This window comes from Emys orbicularis, chromosome 1 (genome assembly GCF_028017835.1).
Source record: "Emys orbicularis isolate rEmyOrb1 chromosome 1, rEmyOrb1.hap1, whole genome shotgun sequence".
NCBI lineage: Eukaryota > Metazoa > Chordata > Testudines > Emydidae > Emys > Emys orbicularis.
The window spans coordinates 326797831-326816329 of record NC_088683.1 but is presented as its reverse complement, the minus strand read 5'-3'; the positions used below and the strand labels follow the sequence as shown (position 1 = coordinate 326816329).

Below are 18499 nucleotides of genomic sequence, written 5' to 3'. Positions count from 1 at the left end.
TAATGCAGTGCGACTAAAAAGAGAGATTAGATGCTGCTACTATAGAATAACAGCAATTTGCCTTCGTCACCAAGTGATGTGCTCCTCATTAGCAATGCTTATTGACGCATGTCAACATTTACTTCAGAACCATCTGGATTCTTCATCATAGAACCTCATGAACTTCATTTTCCTTCTAGACAAAGGTGATGTTTTTGGCTCAGGCAGAGCTAGGTCTTTACCTCCAAAAGGGAGAATTCATGGTTTTCCAGCTCAAACATGTTCAACTACGTCCCAAAGGTTCTTCTCAGGAAGACATCTCTCCTTCAGCCAATGTCCTTCCAATGACTTTGGCCCTCTCATTTCTTGAATGGGGTAAGTTTGTTGAAGGTGTGCCAGAAAAGGGATGGCTTTCGTTTGGGTTCTGCCAGGGCAAAGACCTGCTGCTGTGGAATGCTGGTGGGGACAGTGATGTGGCGTTGATGAATAGGATGTAAACTCTGGTGTGGAGGAGGCATGGGACATCCATTATAACTTATACCTGCAGAAGGAAAAAATGAAGAATGTGTGAGACAAATGACAAAGTAATCAACCCAGAGAAAATGCACAGAGCATATGGGCCAAATGCAGCTCTCAATGAAGTCTGAAACTTGCCATCATAGTCAACAGGAGTAGATCAGATCTTATCATATCTGACTTTCCACTTTTCTATTTTGTTCTTAATTTTGATTGGGTAAAAAACAAATAATTGTATGACCTCAAATATCTTTACAGTATTGTCCAGAAAATCAGCAGTAGTTTAACAAAACCAGACAACATGTGCAGAAGCATTGTGCTTTTAAGAGGAAAGATGGTTAATGTAGCAGACACTTTGACTTTTTAAGCAATAGCTGGGTAAGATTATGTAAAATGTTCTGACTGGTGAAGAAAAGGTACCTTGGAGGGGAAAATAGTTTTCCAAGGTAATACTCTCTGACTTTGACATTTGAGTATTGAGATCACAATCTCCTGATCAATATTTTACAGCCATTGCCCTGAAAATCTGGCCCAATTTGTAACATGCCATTTATTCATATATATTGAGAGATAGATATGTTTACATATTAATATGCACATAAGAATCTCTCAACTGCAGATCAAAATTTTGACATTGATGCATTTGAACAAAGACAAAAGTCATGCCTCTTCCAGCCTTCCAGGAAAGCACCCCAACCAACTGCCCACTCAGACCCATGCTGACTCCCAGCTGCTCAACTCATCCACTCAACCCATCAAAAAGTGATCCAAATCTCTCTCTCACACACACAAAACCATTTAGAATTTTATTTTGAATACAACAAAATCTCGGTCCAAAGAATATTTTAAATCAACAGTGTTGAATTCTAGAGAGAACTTTGGTGGAAGGGTCTGAACATGGGAATGGAACCAGGGATTCCTTAGTTTCTAATCCCATCTAAATCACTGACACCCTCTGTACCTTTAAGCAAATCACTCAACTTCTCTGTTCAGGTCTTCTTTTAGGTGGGGCTAATACTAACTTGCCTGTCTGAAGGCGTTTGTGAGGGATTATTTAGTAAATAGTTTATAAAGGGCTTTGAAGTTGAAATACATGCTAAATAAAATCACTTTAGAAAGTCTAACCCCAAAAGAGATTTGCAAAGGATCAAAGAGAATGACTATATTTGAATATGTAAGCAGAGTCTGAATGAGCTCTCCCTTGATATCTAGTGATGAGCTGTGGAAGAGGACTTCAGGAGCCGATCTCGTTTGCATGGGCACACCCACCTGGCCTAGGTGCTTAGCATGATGAGATTGCTTGCCCAAATGGTCACTTTTGGCGGTGTGGGATCCCCAGTCTCCTTGTTTTTGGGGCAGGAGTAATAAAGGGTTGTTATCCTTATGTGAATCAAGGGCAGGAGAACTGAACTTGGCATTTCCCAATCGTGGGACTCACCCTCAACTAAACAGCACTCGCTAGGCAGGGGACATGGGTTCCAAAGCCCAGTGAGTTGAGACAGGATGGGAACAGGTACTTGTCCCTCATTGGGTACGTCTTCACTACCCGCCGTATCAGCGGGTAGCAATCGATTTATCCGGGATCGTTAAGACGCGATATATCAATCCCCGAATGCGCTCACCGTCGACTCCGGAACTCCACCAGAGCGAGTAGCGCAGTCGACGGGGGAGCCGCAGCCATCGATCCCGCGCCGTGTGGACCCCAGGTAATTCGATCTTAGATACTTTGACTTCAGCTACGCTATTTGCGTAGCTGAAGTTGCATATCTTAGATCGATCTCCCCCCCCCCCCCCCCCAGTGTAGACCAGCCCATTGTGTGGACCCTGCCTAAGGCACCATCGGACTCTTCCTCTCTCTACTGTGTAATAGCAGAGCTAATTTAGACTCAATTGAGAGTCTTGTTACATGCTGCAGGGCTGAAATCACTGATACCTAGGTCTAAGTATTAGACCTGCTTTGGGACAGTGTCTCTGATGTAAGAGACTGCCCAGTGTGCACCAGCAGTGAGGCTCCCCAACTAACAGCTGAAGTCACTGACAGCTGTGTTAAGTGGTGGGCCCTGAAGATAGTAGGGCAGCTGGTGGTGAAGCAGGGTGAGTGGGCAGAAGGGTGGCTGGCAGAGAGGGCCGGCGAATGAGTGCCCGAGCAGTGGCATGAGTAAGGTGCCTCCTTACACCCCCCCACCTCCACCCAAGGTGGGAGGTGAACACTGCAGATACATCTCTGAACTCTGGGTCTGCACTGTCCAAGGACAACTGTGAGTGGGGTGCAGAGAAGGGATGAGCACCTTAAAGGGACTTTGGGATTGCTGAACTTAAGAACACTGCCCAACGTACTTGGGGGGTGGGTCTTTCGCTCATGGTTTATGTTTATGAGTCCTGTTTGGGATGTTTCCCCAAATTAATGCCGAGTTACCTCCCTCCTTTTATTAAAAAAGTTTTTTGCTACACTCAGACTCTGTGCTTGCAAGAGGGAAAGTATTGCCTCTTAGAGGTGCCCCGGGATAATGTGTAATTGTCCCAGGTCACTGGGTGGGGGCTCAAGCCGGTTTTGCGTTGTATTGTTGAAAAGGAACCCCTCGATACTGAACCCGGCCCTTGTTGCTGCCAACTGTGACTGGCAGAAGGGTTACAAATATCTCCCATCATAAGTTCAATACTGAAAAAATAAATGATATATTTAAAACTTACAATAATACTTAAATACTGTACTCACCTTTAATTTTTCCATGCCTTGATTTTCTCGCATTTTGCATGGCTTGTTTCTTTTGATTTTCTGAGATTTCCATTCCTGGATTTTAAAGTACATTAGGGTCTCAGTATTAAGATATTGTATCTGCTATTTGATAACAGTAAATTAAAAAATATTTGAGCAAACACAATTTTAAAATGATACTTTAGTGATTTTTAAATAATTCTTAATAGTAATGTACCATATGTTTTTGAGAAATACAGGTCCAGATTTTACTGTTTCACCAGTTTAACTCTGGCATTTCATTGGCATAACTGAGATACTAATTTGGCCCTTTGAGCACAAATTGATGCCAACCTGTGCTGAAATAATTATCTCCAGCTGGTGGTCATTGGGGATCTGACTAGCTACTTGTCATTTTACAACTCTCGCAGCTAAATTGGTGATGACAAAGCAAACTAACACCTAGGAAGATTATGTGGATTTATGACACTTTGGGAGCCAATGGATCCACAAACCAGTTATTGGATTGCTAGGAGAGATAAATATGAGGTTTGAGTCTCTTCTCACTCACACTGGGGTAAACCTGGGATAACTAAATGAAGTCATTAGAGATATACTGGTGTAAAGCTGGTAAGAGAAAAGCAAGGTCACAGTATGTATAGACATAATCCTGCTTGTATTCTGTAAAAGAAAACTGAACCCATTTTCCTCAGACCAACACTTCAATTTTTGCTGTTCCTGTGTTTACTGTATTGGTGTTATACATTTTATCTATGTTGATCCAAATTTAATAAAAATATATATTTTAAAAGCTGAAAAGCTCCTCTAAGAATATGAATGAATTTCAAACTACGTCACTGTTACATTTTGTAAAATGCCAGTTTAATGTCTTCAGTTTGAACAAACCAGGTGGTGTTTTCTTTTAACGATGAGCTTGTAGCCTTCTTTGGTGTGTGTTATGCATGTCAGTGTATTGAGGGATATTAAATACACTTGTTTACACACTTACATGGTCAGTGTCATGTTACATAGTCTAACCTAACAATTTACTGTAATGTACTAGTGTTAAGTGTCTGAGGGATTTCAATGTGGCTGAGAGAGGCTGGCTCCCAAAGAGGACAGGCACCTGCTATTAGTGTAGCTAGAGGAATTTTTCCTTACATCTAATGGACTATGTTTTTGGAGTTCAAGTACTGATGTTCTAGTCCCATCTCCCTATGTGTGAGATTCATCTAGTAACTGTGCGTGTTGTTTGCAGCATATGAATGTGTTATATTAGCACAACTAAAAAGGTGTGTGTGGTGCTTCTCGTTCCATTCATATATATACAATGGACTGCAAAGTGCTGCAACCCAAAGCCAGGTGGCCCAACAAAGCAGCCACTTGGATTCCATTCTGCTCTTCATTCACACTTTTCAGTTACTTTGAATTCCCTGCACTTTCTGGCCTGCATTCATGGAGGAGTTACATCCCTCAGGTGACTGTTTTTAATATAATCTGACCATACTCTTTCAGTTACCAGTTATTCCTTTTATTTCATTTGTAATTATTCAATTCTTTTTTTCTTCCTGGAGACAAAAAAGCAGCCAAAGAAATCAAAAAGTTGCAGCAGCAGGAAGCAGACTGTTTTCTTAGATCTACCATTAGTGGTTTTGGAGAAAAAGCTGCTGGTTGTGGCCCATTCCCAGCATGCACTTATAATAGCTCAAAAGAGTTGGATATGGTTTGGGAGGCTCTGACCTCTACTGAAATGTCTTTGAAAACAGAACTAGTCATTCAAGTTTTAGAATTTGAAGAGTGATTTATTTGTTCCTTGAATAGTTAAATTAGAGACTTCATCTGAATTACAGCATGATAAATTACAAAATCAAACAAGATGTTTGAGGTTGAGAATACCAGAGGTCTTCCACTGGCTTTGGCTAAAGGATAGTGTTCAACTATGCCAAAAAAGTGAAATTTTAGAAAACAAACTCTCCTGGGTAATGGAGAAGAGATCCAAGCCATAGAGACTTACGAGGGCATATCAACATAAATAAAGTGGGTTTGGACATTAAATTTGAACCATCCCTTCTATAGCATAAGATACCTATATAACACAGGATACTACTAGGTCTGAACCATGGGCGCTGGAACGGGGCGGCCAGGTGGCATGGCCCCATCACTTTTAAAAGTGGGAGGGCTATGGCCTCCCACTTTTTACCTGCCTTAAGGGCAAGCGATGGGGGGTGGGACCTTGTGGGTAAGAGGCGGAGCGGGGGCAGGGCCATGTTTTGGGTGCTGGTAACTCCTCTAACTTCTAGGGAGCTTCTGGTGCTCCTGGTCTGAACAAGCATTTGAAATGTCTGATAAAGGATATTTTACAGCAGCCTACATTTCACACATATATGCAGTGATATATAAAGCTGGATTTATGAATCTAACATTATAGAAAATACATTTTCTTATTATTCTGTTTTTGTTTGCTACACACATCACAAATTAATATTTGTACAATGTTTTATAGATATAAATCCCTAACTTGCACTCCTTGCATTGAACACGAGGGAAATGTTGGGACTACAAGATATGCATGATCAAGCCCTCTATAAATGCTAAGTTATTATTATCATCATCATTATAATGCCCACTGCCAGTTAAGTCATGAGATTATACATTCAAATATAAGATGTAAAATAAAAAATTCAGGGATTTGGCTGCTGCAACTTTCCTTAGAATAGTATTCCTCAGTCTTATCAGTCTCAGGCCTTTTTATGTAGCTATTTTTGTTGCAATATTACTTTTGGGGGAAGGTTTAGCACCCATGTGTTTTCTTGTAGGAAGGTTCCAAACCTTCTCTCCCACCATATGAGTTTTGATAAACTGTACATAGCTCTGCCAGCAGCAGAAGGCGCCAGCAGCAGCAGTACTGTCTGGGTCTACTGGTCTGCACTTCAAAATCCCCAAAATGTGTAGTATTTGGTCTGACAAGGTGGGTGAAACAACAACTCTTACTGGACTAACTTCTGCTTGGTGAGAGACAAGCTCTCGAAAGCTTAATTTGTTTTTTACCCAACAGAAGTTGGTCCAATAAAAGATTATTTCACCCGCCTTGTTTCTCTAATATTCTGGGACTGACACAGCTACTGCCTAGAAATTTGGGCTGTCCTGCATACTCTCTTGGTTCCATTTTTGTGGAACCCCCAGAAAGGAACTGCTATAACTGTAAAGAGCTCAGATCCTGGCTCACAAAGCTAAAGTGGAAGAGCTAAGTGAACCTTGGAAAGGTCCAAAGATGAACAAAGATTAGCTGTTGATCTCCTTGTGCCCAATCCAATTCACAAATCCCCAACTGCAATGTGCCCAGTCATCAGGTTTAATGGAGCTAAGGCCCATCAAGAATTTGGAAATTAAGTGGGGGCCGGGGTAGGGTGGGGATGTTGTATTTTGTTTTGTAAACAAGGGAGCCCTACTCCTTGATGTGATAGTCTATTCACTATTAGTCCCTCTCATTTTTTGGACAGCTTGAGCTAGTTTGAGTCGTTTTGTTGTGATAAATGGGATAGATTGTATATTAGTTCCCAAATGCACTACACTGATCTTCTATTTCCCATCAGCCATCCTGCCCCAATGCACATGTTGTTTTAGAGCTCCGCTGGGCTAATATTCAGTAGTCTGGAGATGGGCCCAATCGTGGTAAGTGTGTGCCTGGGCAGGGTATGCACTCCATGTAGAAGCCGCTTCTGAAAACAATGGCTGGGCTGGGCTGGGCTGGGGTGCCCAACAGGAGTATAGGCTCCCAGTGCACTGCAGAGCAAGGGAGAATAGGGAAACTAATTTGCAAGGTAGTTTGTTTAGTTGTCTCAGCTCCATCTTTTATTTTGGGTACCAGCTACCCTTGGCTACTTGTAACGTATGGTCCATGGGGGAAAGTTAAGGCTGATGTTGGAATATTAGCTGGTAATGTCTTGACTTTTTCTTTCAGTGTGTGTGTGTGTGTGTGTCTGTGCTGTTGAATGACGATGACATTTATTTTCATGAATAAGGAGAAGGATAACTTTAGAGCCATAAACTATTGAGCTTCTCAGCAGGAGAGAAAATAATGGCCTAACAGAGAACAGCCACTACCTAGAATATATACACAAGAGGCCTGATTCTTGTTTCAATTACACCGGTGTAAATCAAGAGGAAGTCCATTAAAGTCAATGGGGTTACACTGGTGTGAGATCAGAATCAGCCTCGGCGTACATAGGGATTGCTCCTATTTTATGGGTGGGTTGGGAATATGAGGCTCTTAATCATGTTAAAGTTTTAATGACTTGTGAGTTATGTCATCCAGGAAATCACATTCACAGCACTTTGGATTTTAATTTGCTGTCATTTACAGCCATTTCAGTCCTGAAGAATGTTACTTATGAGTTATCCCATCTCTCCCCATTAAAGATAAATGTCATAACAGAGAGCAGCCATCATACATTACACACACACACTGGGATTTTTTCCCTCCCACCATTGCCTTAGGAATGTAAAAATCAGTTTTATGTTTCCTATCACTACTGTCCTCTTATGTCTCTATTTTCTCAGTGCAATTCTGCTGAATCTTTTACCACTGATTTTATTAAACTGAAGCGGTTATGCCCAATATTAAACTGTGAAACAAACATAATTTTAAATTAAAATCCCAAATGCGCGACACACACACACACACACACACACACACACACACACACACACACACACACACACACACACACACACACACACACACACTACATTTGGCCCAAAGCTGGTCCTAGGATTTGCAAGGCCCTATCCAATGTCAGACATGCAGGGTTCTACCCATTCCCCTCCTCACTTATGACTAGGCCTTTCCTCCTCTATAACTTGGCTGAGTGCTGCTATACTACATAGGTTGCACAGACCTAAGGATACTACTGCCTGGCTTTATAACAAAATGTTCTTTAGAAAAGTGGCTGCCAACCACTAGTTCACATATAAGGTGTAGTCCAGGCTAAAAAGTTAGATCAACCTAGCTACATAGCTCAGGGGTATGAAAAATCCACACTCCTGAGTGACGCAGTTAAGCCAGCCTAACCCTGGGTGCAGACAGTGCTAGGTCGATGGAAGAATTCTTGCATCAACCTAGCTACCACTTCTCGGGAAGGTGGATTACGTACACCAATGGGAGAACCCCATCTGTCAGCATAGGCAGTGTCTCCACTTAAGTGCTGCAGCAGTGCAGCTGCAGTGCTCTTGCTGTAAGTGTTTCACCTGTAGACAAGCCCTTCGTACTGGTATATCAGGTTATTGTTACTGGCACTCTAAGCTCCCCCTCATGAGGTGAATTCTCTCACATCTCTGAAGCTGTGGAAGGCCCCCAATAACCCAGTAGAACTACATGAAGTTCTACTATGCAGTCAGAGGGAGCTTGAGGAATTCCACCCCACCCCATGCCCTAGAAGTCAGCTACACAGGGTCTCTTGCTGCATACCTGCTCTGAGAGGACTAGCGGGAGAGCAGGGGAAGGCCATAGAACGGGGATTAAGGAGCTACTGTTGATCTAGGGCTGCAAAAGTGGCTGTGGGGCAGTTTTACTGCTGCTCCATGACCAAATAGTGAGCATTCCTTCCCCCATCCCTGTAGAATCTCCCTCCACAAAGCTTTTCAGCGGGGGACAGATTTTTGCTCTCAATGAGTAGTCTGTGCTGCAGTTAGTGCACTCATCCTGCCTTCTGCTCTGTGTGTTGTGCAAGATGTAACCCACCACAGAGCCACAGCCACTCCAATCCCCAGTCTCAGGATCACAGAGCTGACACAACTGAATGGGAAACAACAGACGCTTGTATAGCTGAAGTTTGTGTCTAGTAAACAGGCACAGCTGCCCAAAAAGGGTGAGAACCCATTTGCACAGAGCCAAAAAGGAGAGAAATCCAAACTTTGCCTTTTGATTTAACACCTCCCCGCACACTGTACATCTTTGCACTCACCCATTTCTTTGTCTTCCTGCACTCTTCGCCTTTCATTTTCACATGCCTCCAGCCACCTTTTCTTATCTTCCGGTTTTTTTGCACAAAACAAATAAACCTCTTCTGTTGCTCTATTCACAGTTTTGAAAGCATTCTTGATATTAATGTTAAAGTCCTTATCTTTGCCATCCTCAATGTCCACAAGTTCCATCTCATCCAGATCAATCCGACCTTTGTAATATAACATGTCCCGTCGCAGCAGGTCCTTTTTACAGAACACAAGCTGATGGTCAAAAAGGAAAAAAATCCTCTGCTGGCTTTTGCCTTGCTTTGAGATTTTGGTCAGTTCGCCCGAGTGGATCAGTTCTGAGCTTCTGGCTAAAACATCCTGCCCCTAAAATATATAGAAGTGTATGTGTAATAAATAAATACACAGTTTTAAGCGATCATATTACTAATTATTATTTTTGTAGCATTTGGTCACACGACAGACAGAACTGTACTTCAGTTTCAATGAACTTTTTTTAAATCTATAAATATAAAAGGTAGATCAAGCTGCATTCACAAAAAAATATGGGTTTGATTCTGCTCTCAGTTTCACCAGTGCAAACCAGGCGTAACTTCATTGAAGTCAATGGAGTTACCCGAGTGTAAAACTATCAAGAAATCAGAATCGGATATAATGGTCCCAACCTAAAAGAAAATACATTTTGTTCTCTTTCAACATGTCTTTGGAATCTCAAAGATACAAACATGTGTTATAACTGTTGCTCTTTCTGAGTAAGACATAAGATAATCAGTAATAGAGTCATTGCAAATGAAGCAACTCAACTTTTAACTGACCAAGGACCACATGAAATGTATGCACCATAAACTACTACCATAGAAAAAAAGATGCCCCCCAGAAGTCATTTAAGTACATTTTAATCTTAAATATTTCATGAAAATGGAAGAATGATACCTACCTCCCAATCAACAATAGATACTTGCCAGCGTGCAATCTTGTCTATGCTTTCCAGCCTTCGTTTGCGCTCATTGATGAGGCATGCTACATTCTTCATGGCCTCATACGCTGCCTGTATATTGTTATAATCACTGTAAAGTGGAAGCAGATTTCAAACACATTATATGCACTGGATATAACACATCAACACAGTTTACCTGACTGTCTGAAGCATGATTCTCTACAGTATCAATTTATCCCCCTAACCAGAGTTCTTAAATCTGAAGGGCCTGATTCCCCACTACCTTGCATCTTGTATAGTCATTTACACAATTCTATGCTACCCTATCACCCACTTTGCACAGGTGTAAATTACTACACACAGGGCAAGGAGGTGGAGAATCAAACCTAAGCTGTGATATCCAGGCTCCATTGAAATCAATGGCACCAGTCCCATCGACTTCAATGGGGACATGGTTTCACCCAAAGAGTTTATTTATAACAGGAATCCAGTTGTGTAAAACAATGTTCTCTTTAATAATTTATTTTTAGATTATATTTTCCTCTCCCTCCTCCCCAATAGCTGGGAGTGAGGCATGGGACTGGGGTGACTTGATAAGGGGAGCACAGCTTAGTGTCCCAGCTGCTTAGCTGCAATGTTATAGGTGTTGAGAGGAATGTCCTCTTCTGTCTCGTACAAGGATTCTTCTTAGAAAGGCCAATGAAAGGATCCAGAGGATGAGGAGTTGCTGAAATCTACCTAGCTGTTGTGAGCATGAGGGGGTCATGAGCACAAAGAAGGAGAAATGAAAGGAGGAGGGATTGATTCTTATTCTTCTTCCGTATGGCTTGGGTAGATAGATATAAATTTGTAGTTGTTGCTAAGTTTGATAGCCAGTACATTGCCGCAGCAGTGAGCTGGTGGAATGTCCTTCAGGCCCCCGGCAAAAGAACAAAGGGGACATTCAGATATGATGTGCTCTATCATTTGTACCTGGTGACCACAGGTGTATGCCTCATTTTCCACTTAAAGAGGGTTTGTTCACATCTCCCATGAGATGTCATGATGCGATTCAATTTGCACCAGTCTTTCCGACATAAATCAAAACCTGGTGGTTCCTCAAGAGGATCAACGACGAGCTGTTTGTTTTGAGCGGTCAAAGTGCTTCATGTGACTCTCCATTGAGCCTCAGCATCAAAGTTGGGTGTAAGGATCTTCATACGGTTCCATAGAGGGTTGCAGGATTTTAATCTTGTCTTTGGCGGGTTCTGCAGGTCATGGTGCAGTGGGATCCTCGAATTTGCGTTGACACGAGTAAGAAAGCGAGATGTCTGAGCAGCTCTTCTAATCTGTGGAGGCTGATGTGCGATAGGACCGGGAACCAGTCAACTGGGGTAGATTTGAGCATCCCTGACACTATGCCCATAGCATTATTGAGTTGAGTGTCAAGGAGTTTAGTGTGACTACTATGAGACCACACTGGTGCACAATATTCAGCTGCAGAATATACCAAGGCAATTGCGTCTGACGAAGTGGGTATTCACCCACAAAAGCTTATGCTCCAATACGTCTGTCTATAAGGTGCCACAGGACTCTTTGTTGCTTTTTACAAGGCAATTGTTGCAGTTCATAAGGTCCGTGGACTGGAGCCCCATGATGTTCTGGCCAATTTCTGATAAGCGCGACACGAGACCTGACCTTATCGTGGGTGTTCTCGAGGTGTTGTCGAAAGGTCAAACTCCAGTCCAGTGTAATGCCAAGATACTTTGGATTAGCTTCATGGCTGACGCTCTCACTGCAGAACTGCACATCAAGTTTGGTATTAGCCATTTTATTGTTCAGATGGAAAGCAGTTACCATGGGGTTTTTTTGGATTAGGCCTAAATTTCCAGCATTGGAAATAATCAGCCATTCTGCTAAGATCTCAGGTTAGGGTGCAGCTGGTGGTATGTAGGCTTGTGTGCTGAACAGCTAGGGAAATATCATCCACAAACATGAATTTCCTTGACTCTGTTGCTGGTATATCCACGGTATATAAATTAAAAAGTACTGGGGCCAGGACAGAGCCCTGAGGGATGCCTGAGTTAAGAGTTCTTGGTCTACTGATCTGGCCATTAAGGTGTACCTTAAAGCAGCGATCCCCAGTCATCGCCGCCAAGAGGCAGATTGTTCACCAGCAGTGAATGATGCGGGAGACCTTGAGAAGGAGGCCGTGTCTCCAGACAGTGCCGTATGCCGAGGACAGACCAACAAGGGCGATTCCCGTCTTCAACTTACGTTGGAATCCTGCCTCAGTGTGGCTAGTAAGTGAAGCTACTTGGTCATAGAAGTTTGGGAGGAAGACGAGAACCTTCTTCTGTTAAGTGCTGGTGTTTTCTGTGCTCTGTGTTTTGTGCAAATCCACCAACATACCAATATCAATTGGCCACTGGATCGTTTTACCGACCTCCCAGCGAACATAGAGGGATTGATTAATGGCTGCTGACAGGCTGGGCCATTGCATGTAAACAGGTGTTTGAGGGGCAAGACTGAGAGCCCTGGCTTCCCCTCCACTTCTGCAAATTTCCTCACATGCTTCTGCCTTACCACCTGCACACGTCTGGATGTGTGTGTTCACAATCCACCTCCCTCTCCCTATTCAAATACCCACTAGAAACTCACTTCTGCAACATCACACATAAGAAGCGAGAGTAACACTAACAAAATCCCACTAATGTAAGGGTGGACATGCCTTATTGAGTGACCTCACAATCTCATCACTGTTTCCCTTGCCCTTCCTATCTTAGTCCCCCTCTTTTTGGTCTGTCTATTACTGTCACTTGTTGTGTAACAGGTGCCCTTACTGGCAGACTATAAACTCTGTGTCTTTAACTGTTCTATGGTGCCTCTCACACATTTTTGGGCATTTGAAAAATAATAATTAGTTTTGAAATAAAATACTGAAGTTTAAATAAAGAAGAAAGCAGCTCCCACCAATCCAAAACAATCTTCTTTTGCCTGGGTTGTGTGGGTGAGTCTGGTGGAGGAGAGGGAAACAGAAAATGTGGGGGAGGCTGATGATACCCTGCCCTAGCTCTACCCACAGTCCAGTATTACTGGATGATCCTGCTCAAAAATTACCAGCAGTGAAACAGCTACACATACTGGCATTGAAATTGATATCATGGGGCTTCCAAGTTAACCATGGAGATGAATAATGGCAGTAACCATGGAACTGAATGGCAATAATCCATCTCTCTTATTGGGCTAAATCCCGCACTACGTCCACGAGCAAAAATTTCATTGTATTCAATGGGAATTTTTCCAAGGTAAATACTGTAAACGTTGGACTCACAGAGATTGTTTCAGGCTGGGTCTCTGCAGACTGGTTCATAGATGGAACCTTTTCCTTGCAACCGTAAGGGCTAGAAACACAAACTTTTAAAGATAAAAGCTTAATTTATTCAGAAAGTAAATCAGCACAGGGAAGTACTTAGAATGGCTATTTATTAATGATTTATGACTTCAATGGAGCTATATTGATTTATACCAACACATTATCTGGCCTCTACATTTTACAATAAACAAAGATATTGGAGGAGCGCAAGAGGATAAAATCACCCTTTAACTTCTGACAGCCCAAGCTTACACACAGATCTTGCCCATAACAGTGCTTTTCATGAGTTCATAGTAAAGTCAGTTAGTTAGGTCTCAGTTCAGCTTTGTATGGTTTATAGAGTGTATGCCAGAAACTCGGATTCACTGCTTGCTTACTAAATGAATGGACTATAGTTTAAATTACAGTCAGGCAATCCACATACTAAGTGTGCACTAGCACACAGTACACATTAATTCATCACTTAAATTAGCAGGAAATCATAAAGAACAACATTAAATTCCTAGTTTTAAGTTTCACGATGACAATGCTCCAAGTAGATGTTGAACAGTGTGGGCAACAGGCAGCAGCCTTGCTGGACTCCAACAGTGGTGCAAAACCACTCTCCTATTGTGCCATTGAGGAGAACTGCATGGCTGGACTTGGCATACGGTTGTTTAATGGTAAGAATAAGCTTACAACCAACATTGTACTTCTTCATGGGTGCCCAGAGAGCTTTGTGCCATACTCTGTCAAACTCCGTCTTGAAGTCAACAAAGACATGGTAGATGTCCTGCTGGTGTTGTAAGTACTTCTCACATAGAACACGAAGGTTGAAAATCTGTTCTGTGGTACTTCTTCCAGCATGAAAGCCAGCCTGGTCTTCAACAATAATATTCTCCACTTGTGGCTTCAATCTGTTCAATATGACTTTCAACGTCACTTTGCTGGGATGGCTAATTAAGCTTATGGTCCGGTAATTTTGACACAATTGCAGGTTGCTTTTCTTTGGCAGAGTGATGATTAGTGACTGTGTCCATGTGGAGGGCCACTCACCGGTCTGCCGATCTTGTTGCAGATCTTGGTGAGTATATCTATTACTATTTCTCCTCCGAATGTCATCAATTAGGCTGGGATGTTGTCAATACCTGTAGCTTTTCCATTCTTGAGTGATTTCACAGCTGTCTCCTAGGATGTCCATTGCTGCCTCATTCATTACAGCGTTGAAATTGTTGGTTGTTGTTTCTACGTCTTCCTCTAGAGCAAACAGCGGGGCAAATTTTCCGCTGATCATTGCTTGGAATGACTCTGCAATGTTTCGGTCTCTGAGTCTTTCTAAGTCAAACTTGGTTCTGGTGAACTTTGGCCTGACGATTTTCCTTAGCCGCAGCCAAAAATTTAGCATCACAAGGTCACTCTGTTGGAGTCCGGCAAGGCTCCTTCTTTCGCCCACACTGTTCAACATCTACTTGGAGTACATAATGACTGATGCCCTAGAAGATCACATATGCACAGTCAGCATTGGGGGGGTGAACAATCTCAAATATTCGGTTCACTGATGAAATTGATGGCCTGGCAGGCAGCAAAGATGAACTTGCCAACCTTGTGAAATGATTGGATGAAACCTCTGCAAAATATGGCATGGAAATCAGTGCAGAGAAAACCAAGCTGATGACAAAGAAACGCGATAGGATCAGCTCACATATCACTGCCAGTGGAGAAGAGCTGGAGACAGTGAAACAGTTCAAGTATTTGGGGGCAATCATCACTGATGAAGGATGCAAGGCAGAAATTCGGGCAAGAACTGTGCAAACAACAGCAGCGGCAAAGCTAAAGCCAATTTGGAGGAATAAGAACATCTCCCTGGAATCCAAACTGAAACTGCTGCACGCATTGGTCATCTCCATTTCTCTGTATGCGTGCGAGACATGGACCCTTACGGCAGAACTTGAACGGAAGATACAGGTAGTAGAGATGAGATACTTCCGTAAAATCCTGGGCATCTCCTACTTTGATCACATCACTAATGAAGAGGTCTGCAACATCATTACCCAATGCGCTGGGTCATATGAAGACCTCCTGACAACCGTGAAGAAGCGCGAGCTGAAGTGGTATGGCCAAGTAACAAGATCATCTAGCCTATCCAAAATCATTCTCCAAGGGACAGTACAGGGGAAGAGAAGAAGAGGTAGACAGAAGAAGAGATGGATTGACAACATAAAAGAGTGGACAGGAATGGAGTTCGCGGAGACTCAAGCACTGACACACAATCGTCGGGGTGGAGACAATTGGTTGATTGCTCATCAATGATGGTGCGCCAACAACCAATGCAGTTATGGGAGTGATGATGATGACGACGACAACAACAACAATGCACGTAGTTGAATGGTTCTGCGTATATCTCAAGAAACAAGCAGGTTTTGCAGACTTTTGTTCTCTTCTCTATTATAGAAAAGTCCTATAGAGTATAATGGGGATTAAACCAATATTAAATAGGGCTTTATAGAAATTACTACAATAATATAATTTAACAGAGAATGATAATCTTTCAACAGTTTTTATACCAACCTACAGAATTTATTGAGACTTGTACAGAACTAAAGCAGGTATTTAATCTCTATTAAGTTCTATAGTTTGGTTCAGTATTCTACAGAAAGGAGATCATTCTTTATTAAGCAGCACTGACTATGATTCTGTGAAGAAGGCAAAGTCTGTTTCTGGTTACCACACAGGCTCTCTTGGGTCTGATAAACTGGTATCCTCATGGTGAGTTGAGAAAATGACAGCCTCAGTTCCTTTGCACATTTAGTGAACAAAATTAAACAGCTCAGACCAAGGGAAGCCCATGGCCTCTTTCCACACAGAGCACAGATAAGCATTTTCTAAGTGAATTTTGTGAGGGCTCTGAAGAAATTTTGAAGGGGAAAATGGGGCGGGGCGGGGGGAGGGGGAGAGACCAAAACAACTGTTAAAAACCCAAGACAGTTGAATCATGGGCATCATCTGGAAAAATATATACTGGAGAAGGGATTACTGGGTTAAGAAATAGTGCAGTAATAGCAAAGAAAATGGTAATTTCCTGAACTGGCTGCCAGTTAACCAAACACTGAATGAAAATATTCAGTACCACCTTTAGAGGGAGTTTTGCCTGAGTAAGTTCCTATGTCCAGGGTTGTTTCCTACACTGAAGATAGTAACAATGAATGTAGATAATCTGGGTATCTCTCACTAATATATTTTTCCACCACAAAATTATTGAGTCTTTCTATACTGGTTGTTTCCTCTTCCACCCCCCCGCCCCCTTTGATTCACTTGTTTCTTGCAGTATCTAACTACATCATTTCGTAAGGATTTTTCAGTATCTTTTTTCCCCTTGAACATATTTTTCAATGTTTAATGCTATTAAACACGTTCAATTTATGTTGTTCTTCTAAGACCATCTTCACCTCTTCTATCTCTAAGGGTGTATCTACACAGCAAAGAAAAACCTGTGGCTGGCTGGGCTCTAGAACCGTGAGGGGTGAGAGGGAAGTCAACACAGCAATGAAACAGCCCTGCAGTCCGAGCCTGGCAAGCCCGAGTCGGCTGGTACAGGCCAGCTGCAGGTTTTTCTTTGCTGTGTAGACATACCCTGAGACACTTCTCTCTTCTAATTCTTCCCTACATGTATCCCTTATTCATTTTTCCCTTGGAATCACTGGTATTTTTTCACTCTGATTTACAAATCTCTTCTCCTTCCTTCCTTCCTTCCCTCTCTCTCTCTCCAGATCAGTCCCCTTATACTCAAGGGTGACTATTTAACATGTATATTGTTTCTGAAATATTTTTTCACATAGTCCCAGGATGATAAACATATTGGGTGAAATTCTGTCCCCACTGAAGTCAGTCACAGCTTTGCCATTGATCTTAAGGAGCCAGATTGTCATCCACTGCCTGACCAAATCTACCTTAGACTGCTTTAGCAATAAGGTAACATTATGGTCTAAGACAGATCATTTTAATTCTCTCACCCGTGCTCTTCGGTAGTATATTTGAGTAACTCTGCAAGCTGAAGAGGGTATTTGCAGATCTTCTGAACAGGTGTAAGGAGAAAGCCATCAATAGCAATGTCAATCATCTGCTGAAGCAGGCGACAGGCCTCAAAGAAGTGACGGTATTTGCTCTGTTTCATTAGGTTGGAAAGCTCAAGGCAGGCACTGGGATGATTGTTACAATACTCTGAGTAGATGGCAAAACCTTCTTGCTATAAAGAAAAACCAAAGCTTTAGCTAAAACATTCATCTTAAAAAGACAAAACCAAAAATCGATATTGAAGTTATAAAACACTTCTGGTTACACTAATTAGACAGTTTGCTAAATTACACCCAAACTGAATAACAATCTATTTAGAAAACACAGAAAAATCTATTCTACAATTGGTAATAGGTGAAACTCCTGTTAATATGGATCGCAGGGGAGTGCATTGACTAGCAGTGCTTGCTGCTTTCTGAAATGGAAAAAAACCAAATATCTCTTTACGCTAACCAGATTTGTGAATTTCAGTCATACGGGGTTCTCTGTGAACACTGAAACAGAGGCCTCCACAAAATCACAATAATCAAACTCACTTTAAGAAGGAGTTTTCTTTGAGGAGCCTTGGAAATTGGAAGCCTCCTATGGTTATTGGTAAAGCTGAGCGAATAATAGATTTTTTGGTTAAAAATAATGATAATCTAGTTCAATTTGAACCAAACCAATTTTTAAGAGATTTTTTCAAATTGAAAAAATGTCATTTTGAGTTGAGTGAGATGTCTGAATTGACTCTAAACAATTTTTTGTTTAGTTTTTCTATTTGATCATTTTTGGGTTTTCTGCCCCCCCCCCCCCACCTTTTTTTTTTTTTAAACTGGCCAAACTTGAGAACAGCATTTTCTTTTCAAGCAAAATGACTTTGAAAAAAAAAAAAAAAAGAGAGTATTTTTCAGCCTGAACTATTCAGTGAGTTCTACCCAAATACATGAATAGTTATTGAACCCTCCAAAATGCATTTTTCGGTGACATTTTTATTTGCCAAACTTTTTTTCTCAAG

At 41.9% G+C, this 18499-nt stretch overlaps 1 protein-coding gene across 4 annotated transcripts in view; it reads right to left on the bottom strand.

The window, feature by feature from the left end:
• Nucleotides 1–338: 338 nt before the first annotated feature.
• Nucleotides 339–18499, bottom strand: part of SPATA13 (spermatogenesis associated 13) — a 66228-nt gene continuing 48067 nt past the window's right edge. For all 4 annotated transcript variants that reach the window (XM_065408494.1, XM_065408502.1, XM_065408511.1 and 1 more), the window contains 5 exons: nt 17442–17674; nt 10098–10227; nt 9154–9526; nt 3208–3286; nt 339–513 (listed from right to left, as the gene is read on the bottom strand). In XM_065408494.1, coding sequence (XP_065264566.1) covers nt 339–513; nt 3208–3286; nt 9154–9526; nt 10098–10227; nt 17442–17674 — 990 coding nt within the window. The remainder of the gene's footprint in view (nt 514–3207; nt 3287–9153; nt 9527–10097; nt 10228–17441; nt 17675–18499) is intronic.